At 36.5% G+C, this 15,281-nt stretch overlaps 2 protein-coding genes across 2 annotated transcripts; both read left to right on the top strand.

Annotated features, from left to right (window-relative positions):
- The first annotated feature begins 3,833 nt into the window (after positions 1–3,833).
- On the top strand, positions 3,834–8,291 carry LOC137656625 (uncharacterized). The gene is made up of 2 exons (XM_068390793.1): positions 3,834–4,644; positions 5,266–8,291. The coding sequence occupies exons 1-2, from the start codon at positions 3,879–3,881 to the stop codon at positions 8,289–8,291; spliced, it is 3,792 nt and encodes a 1,263-aa protein (XP_068246894.1). The 5' UTR covers positions 3,834–3,878.
- Positions 8,292–9,382: 1,091 nt separating this feature from the next.
- On the top strand, positions 9,383–14,876 carry LOC137656903 (uncharacterized). Its single transcript, XM_068391286.1, has 3 exons — positions 9,383–10,193; positions 10,815–11,872; positions 14,227–14,876. The coding sequence occupies exons 1-3, from the start codon at positions 9,428–9,430 to the stop codon at positions 14,245–14,247; spliced, it is 1,845 nt and encodes a 614-aa protein (XP_068247387.1). The 5' UTR covers positions 9,383–9,427; the 3' UTR covers positions 14,248–14,876.
- The last annotated feature ends 405 nt before the right edge of the window (positions 14,877–15,281 follow it).

Below are 15,281 nucleotides of genomic sequence, written 5' to 3' on the forward strand. Positions count from 1 at the left end.
TATTATTAATAATTCAATTGAAGTGACAAATCTGTTTCCTGGTAGACGAAACAACATTTTCTGTTGACTGTTTTTCTTTATGCTTTAATGCATATCATCCACATTTTATAAATTTTATAAATGTTGATCTGATATGTACGTTTATTAAATTTTAATAAACTAGTTCGTAGTGAACCCTGCGTCTTATTCGCCCACACTCATTTTATTAGAAATGTACGGAGCATTAAGATTAAAATATGGATATTTTTATCATGGTATGTCTTTTAAGATTGTTCCCTAATTCAAGCAAAATTCCACTCACTTTAACTTTTCCTTAGGAAGGGTTGACGTGGTACCCTAAAGGGATAGTGCAGAGATCCAAAATTTGTTCCTATGTGGATAAATTCGTTATCCAATAGTTAATAAGAGTAGTCACTTTGGGGAAGGTGTCACAAATTCATACTGACATTGGTGACTCTTATACAAACTTTGCTTTATAATGTATAGGGCGAGACCACTATACAAGCTTGTCATTTAGTCATCCGTAGTTATTATGTACTCCTCAAGACTTTTCCCAGAGTCTAGTACGACTCTTCCCTGTAGGGGGCAGGAAACACTAACATAGTTCATGCTTAGATGAAATGATGTATGACGGTAACATCATAGGTCTCTAGGTCTAGACGGACCAGGAAAATACTTTCTTGAGAGTACGGCACCGATTGAAAATCCACAGATACAGTAATGCTCTGGTAAACTTCCATCAGGACGACATGACCTGAGCCCAAAAAACAGATTTTGAGCGAAGCGAAAAATCTATTTTTGGGTGAGGTAGCCATGTCGTCCTGATGGACCCGCCCTTCCTTTTATTGTAAAAGGGCTTATTGACCCCTCCCTATAATACAGTATCTGTAGCACCTCGTATATCGCTACAAGGAATAAAGAGGGCGCTACCGCCTTCATCAGATACCCACTGGAAACGGGATAGGAGAGATGCCTTATGAGCGGCTCTCTTTTCATTCTCGTTTCAGATTCTTGTCACTGTAACCCCTCGAAGCGGTAATACTGTTCGGGGTGAAGTTAGCTATGTGACGTGTCAAGAATACGTCCTCTGATATTATGCGATATCCCTGTGAGATTATTTAGGGATATTCGCTCCAGGAGTTAGAATTCTGGATACCTTAAGGTAAAATTCTCTGGGAATATCACTGTAGTCAAATATACCCTAGGAAGCTACCTTTTAGGAACTTCCATCAGGACGACATGGCTACCTCACCCAAAAATAGGCTGTTATATATATATATATATATATATATATATATATATATATATATATATATATATATATATATATATATATATATATATATATATATCTGTGTGTGTGTCTGTGTTTGTGTACCTATGTGTTTGAGTATGTTTTCACTACCTGTTTGCAATAACATATTGATAGGGTAATTTTCCCTGTACAAACAACAGCGTTTTTATCGTTTGATATGATCCGTTGTGAATATAGATTACAGAGCAGACGGTTAATAAATCCATCTCCATTCTGGGGTCAGATGGATATTCAATTTTGGATATATAATGCATATGAAGTATATTAATAAATAACCAAAGGATTATTGTCAAGAGTGTATTTGTAATTGAATTAAAAATATACATATTTGTAAAAAAGCAAATTTCTTAATCAAATCAAACAGCGTAATTTAATAGGTTTGTGTAATCAAGATCATATGTGCCGTAAAAATACCAAAAAGTATATTCACCAAACGAGTAATGTATCATACCTGGGCTGATAGCAAATACATTTTTACCAATAATATAACATTAATATATAAAAATCAATCCTGCAGGATTAGATATTTATAATACTTATTATAATTTCTAAAATTAGCATTATTACTTTACGTTTAACATGAATATTTAATGTCTTACAGGCTTTTAAACGTTTAAGACCAAGTCTTTCCAGAAAAAATTGAGCTCGTGTAGTGTGTCCCTGGGTCATTTTACGCAACTCAATTTCTTTCAGCTACACATACAATAAGTGAATGCCGCCCCCCCCCCCCCCCCCCCCCCCAGAACAGGGATCAAACATGCAAAACACAAATACATAACTCTTTGTACATCAACAAATACATTAACTCATTATTGAGCTTTTCATCGAATGGGTTATGAAGAGAACAATGAGTAATCCATAGTAAACTTTGACTAAAACCTCTGTCTTCCAGCTGCAAACGGCAAAACTGAAAATAGCAAGATCAAAAATACTGGAGAAGACCTTGTCTGGATGTAACAAATGAAATATTTTGATAGTAACTTAACAACATCTGCTCATTTGAGGAAATATTAGAGAAATTTGTTTTCTCTTCATCTAAAAGAAACTTCTTTTTTTTTTATGTGGATTACTGCCTATTAATGTACTTTGCAACAATCAATAGTATCCATTTCTTTTTAAATCAAACATATAAGTCAGTACCATTTTCATCTGTAATATACCAGCGTTCTCTCGATCTATTGATATCATTATAAAAGTACCAGAAGCAATAGCAGTTTATCCTTCTCATCAGAGAAATCGGATTCTTAACAGATATGTTTTTGTATTTCTTTGGATGAGATGATATACATTTTCAGATATAAGAAAGAGCTTCTGGATTAGGATAAACTGGCATCAAGCATGAATATTATTATTATTATTATTATTATTATTATTATCATTATTATTATTATTAGTAAAATCTAGTACCAGTAGTAGTAGTAGTAGTAGTAGTAGTAGTAGTAGTAGTAGTAGTAGTTAGTAATAGTAGTGTTACTGTTGTTATAAAATGTCTAACCAATATTTCAACAAATTGAGATATATACCATTATTTTTTTTTATTGTTACAGTGTTAATTTACATTGATTTAATATTTTCCTCTGATTGACACTGCCATCTATTTTATCTTGAAATATATCAAAATATTCCTCAATTTAAAAGGATTCTTCAAACTCTTATTTCCTGACTTTTATATTCGGTGAAATTTTTGAAACATGCTGTTACGATCCCGTAATAGTTTGTAAGAAATAATTCTTTCCAAAACTACTGTTTTGGGTTATTTCCTATTCTTCAGATACCATAGTTCCCTAATCATATGTCGATATTACTGTTACAGCAGGTGACGTTGGAGGCGTGAGGTGTACTTCAGGCGGGACACGGAACTCTGCAGTAGACGAGAGTGGACGTTTGAATAGCTGTGCGTTGCGAGTGTGATTATGGCTATACTTCAGTGATCGTTCTGGGTATCGTGCATCGTTGGCTACGAAGGTAGCGAGTTTATTTAGAAAGCGCGCTTTGTGGAAGCTGAATGCTTCAATGGACTTGCACGGTATAGGTTCCCAGACGATATAGTTGATGAGGATTTGCCTCAATGAGGAAGTTAGCCCTGTTGACTGTTGGTAGCAACGATGTGTTATGTCCCTCTTGCAGATGTTCCCGTGGGGTGTCCCCCTGATCATTTGGATCAGTATTATTAAATACATAATACTTGCCTCACCTCCGTTTAAGAAACTGTAACTTACCGAATTTCATTAACTATTGTAACTTTCAATTGGATTGTTTGTAACTTTTTGCATTACTAACTTTATACGTTTATGGGTTCTTCTTTTGTTAATAATTATTTAAAATGTTTTGTTATGTTTTATTATTCCACTCTAATGTTTCTGCTGAAGATCTTTATTATTAAAGCTTGAGCTATATATGTATAAAGTGATACAAGGACAATAAATTAAATATGTTATGTGCCGGAATCTGGCGGCAGTAAACTTTGAGGTATTTAAGAATTGGTCAATAACATATTTTTGGCATCCCCAGTGGGATCTTCAGCAGTGTCATTGGGTTGGATTGTATAATTAATGATAAAAACATGGAAATTGAAACTACTGACGATGCCGCTCGTTTTCTTAGTAGAGACAATTGGCGTAGTAAATTGTTTACTATTAAAAAGTCGGAACTGCTGGTTGTGTCGGATTATTTAGAGTTGGATTTTACGCTTAGTAGTACTAATGATGACATAAGGAAAGGTATTATAGCGCATCTTGTTCAGGATGGAGTGGACGTTGACTTCAAGCTTTTGGAAGAAGAAATCGACGAAGACTGTGAGGTAGTGAAGCTTCGACTGAAACTTGATTTGAAAAAACTCGAGTTTGAAGATGAACAGAAGCAGCGTGAACATGAACTTAGTATGAAGCAGTTAGAAAATGAACAGCAGAAACGTGATCATGAGTTGGAGTTGGCCAGGTTGACGGGTTCCCAATCTCCCATTTCTGGTAATGAAGATTCCCGTATGTTGAAGTACGTACCAAAGTTTGACGAGAGTGACGTCGTAGAATTTTTCATAGCTTTTGAGAAGGTAGCGGCAAATTTCAATTGGAGTGAGGATAAGTGGGCATTCATGGCTCAGACGGCTTTCTCCGGGAAGGCCCTAAAGGCTTGGGCTTCTCTGTCGTTAGAAGATAGTAAAGATTATGCTAAAGTGAAAGAAGCCGTTTTAAGGATTTATGAGATGGTTCCTGAAGCCTACAGAGTAAAGTTTCGTGACAGTCGAAAATCCTCCAATCAAACTTTCGTGGAGTTTGCTCGTGAAATGGAGAAACATTTTGAAAATTGGTTGAGATCCAGCGATGTCAATTGTGAGTATGCTAAATTGTGTCAGTTAATATTATTGGAAAATTTTAAGCACAATTTGCCTAAAGACCTTTGCATTTTCTTAGATGAAAAGAAAATTGACAATTTAGCGAGTGCTGCTCGGTTAGCTGATGGGTATGTGATAACTCATAATAGTTATTCTAAGCCTGCTGCTAAAGGTAAATATAATACTTGTGAAACTGTTAAATTGCCTACAGGGGTTAACGTAACTGCTAATGATGGTAATCAATTTAAGAGTAGTCCTGCTTCTCCCCAAAAGCATTTTAAATCTAAGTACCAGGGCAGGGTAACTTGCTTTTGTTGTGGTAAAAATGGGCATATAGCTACTAAGTGTCCTAAAAGGGATTCTGCCATGCTCGTTAATAATAAACAGATAGTGGATGACGACTTTAAGTGGTTTAAATCTCAAGGTAAAATCAGCACACTTGAAAGTTGGCAAGAGGGTCATAATGTCAATGTACTTAGAGATACAGGGTCTTCTCAATCTTTAATTCTACGGAAAGCCATTCCAGTGGGCAGTAAGTGGTTGAATGAGCATAAACTTATTAAAGGTGTTGGAAACGAGTGGATATCTTGCCCGGTAGTTGAACTGTATTTTTTTTCAGACATTGTTGCCAGGGAGGCTAAGTTTGCGGTTGTTGATACTCTCCCCATACCTGAGGTTGATGTTGTTTTGGCAAATGATCTTGCTCAAGGTAAAGTAAGTTGTAATCCGACAGTTTTTGCCAATCCACAGGTGTTAGTACCTAAACCTGAAACTGTGCTTGTGACAACTAGGTCAGGCAAAAGTACCGACTTTGAAGTTGAGCATCCTGAGTTGGAGAGTTTATTTAATGCAGATTCATTAGATCACGTAAGTAGCAATAAATCTATTTGCTCTGAAAAAGTAATGAATTGGAATAGAGATGACTTAGTAAGGGTTCAAAATGAAGACATTGAGATTAAAAATATTAAAATTAAGTTGAAAGAGGGTAAAGGAGTAGATTATGAAGTGGATAATGAAGTTCTCTATAAAGTAATTGTTCCTATTCGGAAACGAGAGGGAAATCTGTTGAAGCATAGGGTAATTGTTGTACCTTCTAAATTCAGAAATGGTATATTAAGAAAAGCTCATGATGATTTGTTTGCTGGTCACTTGGGCATTACTAAAACCTTTGATAGGGTTAGGAAAAATTTCTATTGGAAAGGTCTGAAAAGAGATGTCAAGAAATATTGTAAGACGTGTCACCAGTGCCAAATTTCTGGTAAGCCTAATATGGTAATTCCTAAGGCTCCCCTTTCTCCCATTCCTTCTTTAGGAGAACCCTTCGAGCATGTAGTCATTGATGTTATGGGTCCCTTACCTCGTTCGAAAGTAGGGTCTGAGTACGTATTAACTATCATAGACAGGTTAACCAGATATCCCGAGGCTATCCCTCTTAAGTCCCAGAAAGCTAGGGTTATTGCAAAACATTTGATCAATTATTTTTCTAGGTTTGGTCTTCCTAAAACAATCCAGTCTGATCGTGGAACTAATTTTCTATCTAAACTATTGCTGCAGCAGTTTAAGAATTTTGGAATTGAACATAAACCTTCTACTCCATACCATCCGGAGTCACAGGGAATTGTAGAAAGATTCCACCAAACTTTGAAGGCAATGATTCGGAAGATGTGCAATGAAAAGGTTGGTTTGTGGGAAGAATATCTTCCTTATTTGTTGTTTGCAGTACGGTCTATACCAAATGAGTCAACAAATTTTGCTCCATTCAACTTGGTGTTTGCGCATAAAGTAAGAGGTCCATTAGACTTGTTAAGGGAAGTTTGGGAAGGTAATGGGCTGAGCGAAGTGAATATTGCTGATTTAATTAATGATGGTAAGGACAAGCTTTACGAAATGTGGGAAATAGCAAAGAGTAATTTACTGAAGAGTCAAAGTAAGATGAAGTCTTTGTATGATTTAAAATCTAAGGAAAGGGTCTTTGTTCCTGGAGATAAAGTACTGGTTTTATCACAGGGTGTAAGAGGTTCGTTACAGAATAAGTTTTTGGGACCCTTTGAAGTTCTAAGCAAAGTGAATGATTTAAATTACATTATTAAGCTTCCTGATCGTAATTTGCAATGTCATATTAACATGTTAAAAAAGTACTTTGAGCGAGAGAAAACAGTGGTTTTGTCTGTTGCAGAGGAGGTTAATTCGAAATGTGTAACTTCGGAGAAAGAATTTGCTTGGCCGGGTAATAATTCTGTTTTGTTACCTAATGTGTGTAGAAGTCCTATCCTGAGTACTAACCAAATTAATGGATTACTGAAAGTGTTAATGAAGTTCCCCGAAACTGTCAGAGATACACCAGGTAGGACCACTTTAGTACAGCACGATGTTGAATTAGAGAATGAAACGCCAATTAGGCAAGCCCCTTATCGCTTAAATCCTGTTAAGAAAGAATTTGTTGAAAAGGAAATAAACTATTTGCTAACTAATAATTTAATTACACCCAGCAGCAGTTCGTGGAGCTCACCAATTGTAGTTGTTGCAAAGGAGAATGGACAAAATCGATTATGCATTGATTATCGCAAGGTCAACAAAGCAACAAAGGCAGATTCTTTTCCTATTCCGCGTGTTGACGATTGCATTGATAAGGTAGGAAATTCAAAGTTCATTACGAAAATTGATCTCCTAAAAGGATATTACCAGGTCCCTTTGAGTAATCGAGCAAAGGAGGTATCGGCGTTTGTGACAGCTGATGGTTTGTATCAATTCGAAGTGATGCCCTTTGGCATGCGGAACGCCGCTGCCACTTTTCAACGATTAATGGCCATGATTACTCGGGGAATAAAAAATTGTGTTGTTTATATTGATGATATCATCGTTTATTCTAATGACTTTGAAACTCATCTGGTGATTTTGGAGGAATTGTTAACTGCTCTGTCCAATGCTGGTTTGGTGATTAATCTCAGCAAGTCTGTCTTTTGTGAAGCTACTGTAACCTTTTTGGGTCATGTAGTTGGGAAAGGTGAAGTACTTCCTAAAGAGGTTAATGTTGCAAAGATTAAAGAATTCCCTGTACCTTCATCAAAGAGAGAATTGCAGAGATTCTTAGGAATGGCTGGTTACTACAGCCGTTTCGTTGCTAATTATTCAGATGTTGTTGCACCTTTAACCAACTTGTTGAGAAAGCATTCCAAATTTGTGTGGGATGAAAAATGTAAAGAGTCATTTGAAATAGTTAAATGTGTATTGACTTCTAGTCCCGTTCTCAGGGCACCAAACTTTGAACTTCCTTTTAGCCTTGCGGTAGATGCCTCGGATCAAGGGGTAGGTGCTGTTCTGCTGCAGGTGTGTGAGGATGGAGTAAGTCATCCGATTTCATATTTTTCTAAAAAAATGAATAAGCATCAGGTTAAGTATTCAGTGATAGAAAAAGAGGCTCTTGCTCTTATATTATCTCTTCTGCATTTCGAAGCATATATTAGTGCTCAGAGTGGTAAAGTTATAGTATATACAGATCACAATCCACTGAAATATATCCAGCAGTTCAATAATAAAAATCGTAGACTTACCCGCTGGGCAATGTTTTTGCAGGATTATAATTTGGAAGTTATTCACATTCCTGGCAAAGATAACAATATACCAGATGCCCTGTCTAGAATGTAATGATGTTATCCCGCATGTTTGCTTTGTATATGTAATTAATCTGCTTGCTTTTCTATTGAGAATTTTGTAAGGTGTCCTATGTTTTGTTTAGTCTGTAGATTGTATACTTTGCATTACTATTGTAAAGGAATTATTGTGTGCAACTTTGTTTTTCTTGGTGGAGATAAGGTTTGGAAAGAAATCTGTAGGTTATATTGCTACTAAAATTATTTTGCTTGCTAGCATTCACTTTAATCAAATCAATGTGATTTTTTGTTAAGGGTGGGGGTGTTACGATCCCGTAATAGTTTGTAAGAAATAATTCTTTCCAAAACTACTGTTTTGGGTTATTTCCTATTCTTCAGATACCATAGTTCCCTAATCATATGTCGATATTACTGTTACAGCAGGTGACGTTGGAGGCGTGAGGTGTACTTCAGGCGGGACACGGAACTCTGCAGTAGACGAGAGTGGACGTTTGAATAGCTGTGCGTTGCGAGTGTGATTATGGCTATACTTCAGTGATCGTTCTGGGTATCGTGCATCGTTGGCTACGAAGGTAGCGAGTTTATTTAGAAAGCGCGCTTTGTGGAAGCTGAATGCTTCAATGGACTTGCACGGTATAGGTTCCCAGACGATATAGTTGATGAGGATTTGCCTCAATGAGGAAGTTAGCCCTGTTGACTGTTGGTAGCAACGATGTGTTATGTCCCTCTTGCAGATGTTCCCGTGGGGTGTCCCCCTGATCATTTGGATCAGTATTATTAAATACATAATACTTGCCTCACCTCCGTTTAAGAAACTGTAACTTACCGAATTTCATTAACTATTGTAACTTTCAATTGGATTGTTTGTAACTTTTTGCATTACTAACTTTATACGTTTATGGGTTCTTCTTTTGTTAATAATTATTTAAAATGTTTTGTTATGTTTTATTATTCCACTCTAATGTTTCTGCTGAAGATCTTTATTATTAAAGCTTGAGCTATATATGTATAAAGTGATACAAGGACAATAAATTAAATATGTTATGTGCCGGAATCTGGCGGCAGTAAACTTTGAGGTATTTAAGAATTGGTCAATAACATATTTTTGGCATCCCCAGTGGGATCTTCAGCAGTGTCATTGGGTTGGATTGTATAATTAATGATAAAAACATGGAAATTGAAACTACTGACGATGCCGCTCGTTTTCTTAGTAGAGACAATTGGCGTAGTAAATTGTTTACTATTAAAAAGTCGGAACTGCTGGTTGTGTCGGATTATTTAGAGTTGGATTTTACGCTTAGTAGTACTAATGATGACATAAGGAAAGGTATTATAGCGCATCTTGTTCAGGATGGAGTGGACGTTGACTTCAAGCTTTTGGAAGAAGAAATCGACGAAGACTGTGAGGTAGTGAAGCTTCGACTGAAACTTGATTTGAAAAAACTCGAGTTTGAAGATGAACAGAAGCAGCGTGAACATGAACTTAGTATGAAGCAGTTAGAAAATGAACAGCAGAAACGTGATCATGAGTTGGAGTTGGCCAGGTTGACGGGTTCCCAATCTCCCATTTCTGGTAATGAAGATTCCCGTATGTTGAAGTACGTACCAAAGTTTGACGAGAGTGACGTCGTAGAATTTTTCATAGCTTTTGAGAAGGTAGCGGCAAATTTCAATTGGAGTGAGGATAAGTGGGCATTCATGGCTCAGACGGCTTTCTCCGGGAAGGCCCTAAAGGCTTGGGCTTCTCTGTCGTTAGAAGATAGTAAAGATTATGCTAAAGTGAAAGAAGCCGTTTTAAGGATTTATGAGATGGTTCCTGAAGCCTACAGAGTAAAGTTTCGTGACAGTCGAAAATCCTCCAATCAAACTTTCGTGGAGTTTGCTCGTGAAATGGAGAAACATTTTGAAAATTGGTTGAGATCCAGCGATGTCAATTGTGAGTATGCTAAATTGTGTCAGTTAATATTATTGGAAAATTTTAAGCACAATTTGCCTAAAGACCTTTGCATTTTCTTAGATGAAAAGAAAATTGACAATTTAGCGAGTGCTGCTCGGTTAGCTGATGGGTATGTGATAACTCATAATAGTTATTCTAAGCCTGCTGCTAAAGGTAAATATAATACTTGTGAAACTGTTAAATTGCCTACAGGGGTTAACGTAACTGCTAATGATGGTAATCAATTTAAGAGTAGTCCTGCTTCTCCCCAAAAGCATTTTAAATCTAAGTACCAGGGCAGGGTAACTTGCTTTTGTTGTGGTAAAAATGGGCATATAGCTACTAAGTGTCCTAAAAGGGATTCTGCCATGCTCGTTAATAATAAACAGATAGTGGATGACGACTTTAAGTGGTTTAAATCTCAAGGTAAAATCAGCACACTTGAAAGTTGGCAAGAGGGTCATAATGTCAATGTACTTAGAGATACAGGGTCTTCTCAATCTTTAATTCTACGGAAAGCCATTCCAGTGGGCAGTAAGTGGTTGAATGAGCATAAACTTATTAAAGGTGTTGGAAACGAGTGGATATCTTGCCCGGTAGTTGAACTGTATTTTTTTTCAGACATTGTTGCCAGGGAGGCTAAGTTTGCGGTTGTTGATACTCTCCCCATACCTGAGGTTGATGTTGTTTTGGCAAATGATCTTGCTCAAGGTAAAGTAAGTTGTAATCCGACAGTTTTTGCCAATCCACAGGTGTTAGTACCTAAACCTGAAACTGTGCTTGTGACAACTAGGTCAGGCAAAAGTACCGACTTTGAAGTTGAGCATCCTGAGTTGGAGAGTTTATTTAATGCAGATTCATTAGATCACGTAAGTAGCAATAAATCTATTTGCTCTGAAAAAGTAATGAATTGGAATAGAGATGACTTAGTAAGGGTTCAAAATGAAGACATTGAGATTAAAAATATTAAAATTAAGTTGAAAGAGGGTAAAGGAGTAGATTATGAAGTGGATAATGAAGTTCTCTATAAAGTAATTGTTCCTATTCGGAAACGAGAGGGAAATCTGTTGAAGCATAGGGTAATTGTTGTACCTTCTAAATTCAGAAATGGTATATTAAGAAAAGCTCATGATGATTTGTTTGCTGGTCACTTGGGCATTACTAAAACCTTTGATAGGGTTAGGAAAAATTTCTATTGGAAAGGTCTGAAAAGAGATGTCAAGAAATATTGTAAGACGTGTCACCAGTGCCAAATTTCTGGTAAGCCTAATATGGTAATTCCTAAGGCTCCCCTTTCTCCCATTCCTTCTTTAGGAGAACCCTTCGAGCATGTAGTCATTGATGTTATGGGTCCCTTACCTCGTTCGAAAGTAGGGTCTGAGTACGTATTAACTATCATAGACAGGTTAACCAGATATCCCGAGGCTATCCCTCTTAAGTCCCAGAAAGCTAGGGTTATTGCAAAACATTTGATCAATTATTTTTCTAGGTTTGGTCTTCCTAAAACAATCCAGTCTGATCGTGGAACTAATTTTCTATCTAAACTATTGCTGCAGCAGTTTAAGAATTTTGGAATTGAACATAAACCTTCTACTCCATACCATCCGGAGTCACAGGGAATTGTAGAAAGATTCCACCAAACTTTGAAGGCAATGATTCGGAAGATGTGCAATGAAAAGGTTGGTTTGTGGGAAGAATATCTTCCTTATTTGTTGTTTGCAGTACGGTCTATACCAAATGAGTCAACAAATTTTGCTCCATTCAACTTGGTGTTTGCGCATAAAGTAAGAGGTCCATTAGACTTGTTAAGGGAAGTTTGGGAAGGTAATGGGCTGAGCGAAGTGAATATTGCTGATTTAATTAATGATGGTAAGGACAAGCTTTACGAAATGTGGGAAATAGCAAAGAGTAATTTACTGAAGAGTCAAAGTAAGATGAAGTCTTTGTATGATTTAAAATCTAAGGAAAGGGTCTTTGTTCCTGGAGATAAAGTACTGGTTTTATCACAGGGTGTAAGAGGTTCGTTACAGAATAAGTTTTTGGGACCCTTTGAAGTTCTAAGCAAAGTGAATGATTTAAATTACATTATTAAGCTTCCTGATCGTAATTTGCAATGTCATATTAACATGTTAAAAAAGTACTTTGAGCGAGAGAAAACAGTGGTTTTGTCTGTTGCAGAGGAGGTTAATTCGAAATGTGTAACTTCGGAGAAAGAATTTGCTTGGCCGGGTAATAATTCTGTTTTGTTACCTAATGTGTGTAGAAGTCCTATCCTGAGTACTAACCAAATTAATGGATTACTGAAAGTGTTAATGAAGTTCCCCGAAACTGTCAGAGATACACCAGGTAGGACCACTTTAGTACAGCACGATGTTGAATTAGAGAATGAAACGCCAATTAGGCAAGCCCCTTATCGCTTAAATCCTGTTAAGAAAGAATTTGTTGAAAAGGAAATAAACTATTTGCTAACTAATAATTTAATTACACCCAGCAGCAGTTCGTGGAGCTCACCAATTGTAGTTGTTGCAAAGGAGAATGGACAAAATCGATTATGCATTGATTATCGCAAGGTCAACAAAGCAACAAAGGCAGATTCTTTTCCTATTCCGCGTGTTGACGATTGCATTGATAAGGTAGGAAATTCAAAGTTCATTACGAAAATTGATCTCCTAAAAGGATATTACCAGGTCCCTTTGAGTAATCGAGCAAAGGAGGTATCGGCGTTTGTGACAGCTGATGGTTTGTATCAATTCGAAGTGATGCCCTTTGGCATGCGGAACGCCGCTGCCACTTTTCAACGATTAATGGCCATGATTACTCGGGGAATAAAAAATTGTGTTGTTTATATTGATGATATCATCGTTTATTCTAATGACTTTGAAACTCATCTGGTGATTTTGGAGGAATTGTTAACTGCTCTGTCCAATGCTGGTTTGGTGATTAATCTCAGCAAGTCTGTCTTTTGTGAAGCTACTGTAACCTTTTTGGGTCATGTAGTTGGGAAAGGTGAAGTACTTCCTAAAGAGGTTAATGTTGCAAAGATTAAAGAATTCCCTGTACCTTCATCAAAGAGAGAATTGCAGAGATTCTTAGGAATGGCTGGTTACTACAGCCGTTTCGTTGCTAATTATTCAGATGTTGTTGCACCTTTAACCAACTTGTTGAGAAAGCATTCCAAATTTGTGTGGGATGAAAAATGTAAAGAGTCATTTGAAATAGTTAAATGTGTATTGACTTCTAGTCCCGTTCTCAGGGCACCAAACTTTGAACTTCCTTTTAGCCTTGCGGTAGATGCCTCGGATCAAGGGGTAGGTGCTGTTCTGCTGCAGGTGTGTGAGGATGGAGTAAGTCATCCGATTTCATATTTTTCTAAAAAAATGAATAAGCATCAGGTTAAGTATTCAGTGATAGAAAAAGAGGCTCTTGCTCTTATATTATCTCTTCTGCATTTCGAAGCATATATTAGTGCTCAGAGTGGTAAAGTTATAGTATATACAGATCACAATCCACTGAAATATATCCAGCAGTTCAATAATAAAAATCGTAGACTTACCCGCTGGGCAATGTTTTTGCAGGATTATAATTTGGAAGTTATTCACATTCCTGGCAAAGATAACAATATACCAGATGCCCTGTCTAGAATGTAATGATGTTATCCCGCATGTTTGCTTTGTATATGTAATTAATCTGCTTGCTTTTCTATTGAGAATTTTGTAAGGTGTCCTATGTTTTGTTTAGTCTGTAGATTGTATACTTTGCATTACTATTGTAAAGGAATTATTGTGTGCAACTTTGTTTTTCTTGGTGGAGATAAGGTTTGGAAAGAAATCTGTAGGTTATATTGCTACTAAAATTATTTTGCTTGCTAGCATTCACTTTAATCAAATCAATGTGATTTTTTGTTAAGGGTGGGGGTGTTACGATCCCGTAATAGTTTGTAAGAAATAATTCTTTCCAAAACTACTGTTTTGGGTTATTTCCTATTCTTCAGATACCATAGTTCCCTAATCATATGTCGATATTACTGTTACAGCAGGTGACGTTGGAGGCGTGAGGTGTACTTCAGGCGGGACACGGAACTCTGCAGTAGACGAGAGTGGACGTTTGAATAGCTGTGCGTTGCGAGTGTGATTATGGCTATACTTCAGTGATCGTTCTGGGTATCGTGCATCGTTGGCTACGAAGGTAGCGAGTTTATTTAGAAAGCGCGCTTTGTGGAAGCTGAATGCTTCAATGGACTTGCACGGTATAGGTTCCCAGACGATATAGTTGATGAGGATTTGCCTCAATGAGGAAGTTAGCCCTGTTGACTGTTGGTAGCAACGATGTGTTATGTCCCTCTTGCAGATGTTCCCGTGGGGTGTCCCCCTGATCATTTGGATCAGTATTATTAAATACATAATACTTGCCTCACCTCCGTTTAAGAAACTGTAACTTACCGAATTTCATTAACTATTGTAACTTTCAATTGGATTGTTTGTAACTTTTTGCATTACTAACTTTATACGTTTATGGGTTCTTCTTTTGTTAATAATTATTTAAAATGTTTTGTTATGTTTTATTATTCCACTCTAATGTTTCTGCTGAAGATCTTTATTATTAAAGCTTGAGCTATATATGTATAAAGTGATACAAGGACAATAAATTAAATATGTTATGTGCCGGAATCTGGCGGCAGTAAACTTTGAGGTATTTAAGAATTGGTCCGTAACACATGCAAATACTTAGATGCAGTTTAATATCATTAGCATATAATATCCTACAATCAATGTTCTCTATGTGTAAATCATACAGTTAATGTATGATAAGTTATCCTGCTTTACATATTCGTCAGCTGAAAGAATTCTCTAGTTTTATCAATTTTAATTATCATATGATTTCCATATTTTACAAAATTCCATCTCACAACGAATTTGAAAAAAGAAATTAATCAACCCTCCATTACCATAAAATATATATCGCTTAGAAACATTTTTGTAGAAACGGTTAGTTTCAAAATTGCTCAATTCAGCTTCAAACAGAACCAAATAAAGGATTATCATATTCTGCCCACATCTGAGTAAATATAAATTCTGCAATAAAGTGAAA

Source organism: Palaemon carinicauda, chromosome 17 (assembly GCF_036898095.1).
Source record: "Palaemon carinicauda isolate YSFRI2023 chromosome 17, ASM3689809v2, whole genome shotgun sequence".
NCBI classification, from domain to species: domain Eukaryota; kingdom Metazoa; phylum Arthropoda; class Malacostraca; order Decapoda; family Palaemonidae; genus Palaemon; species Palaemon carinicauda.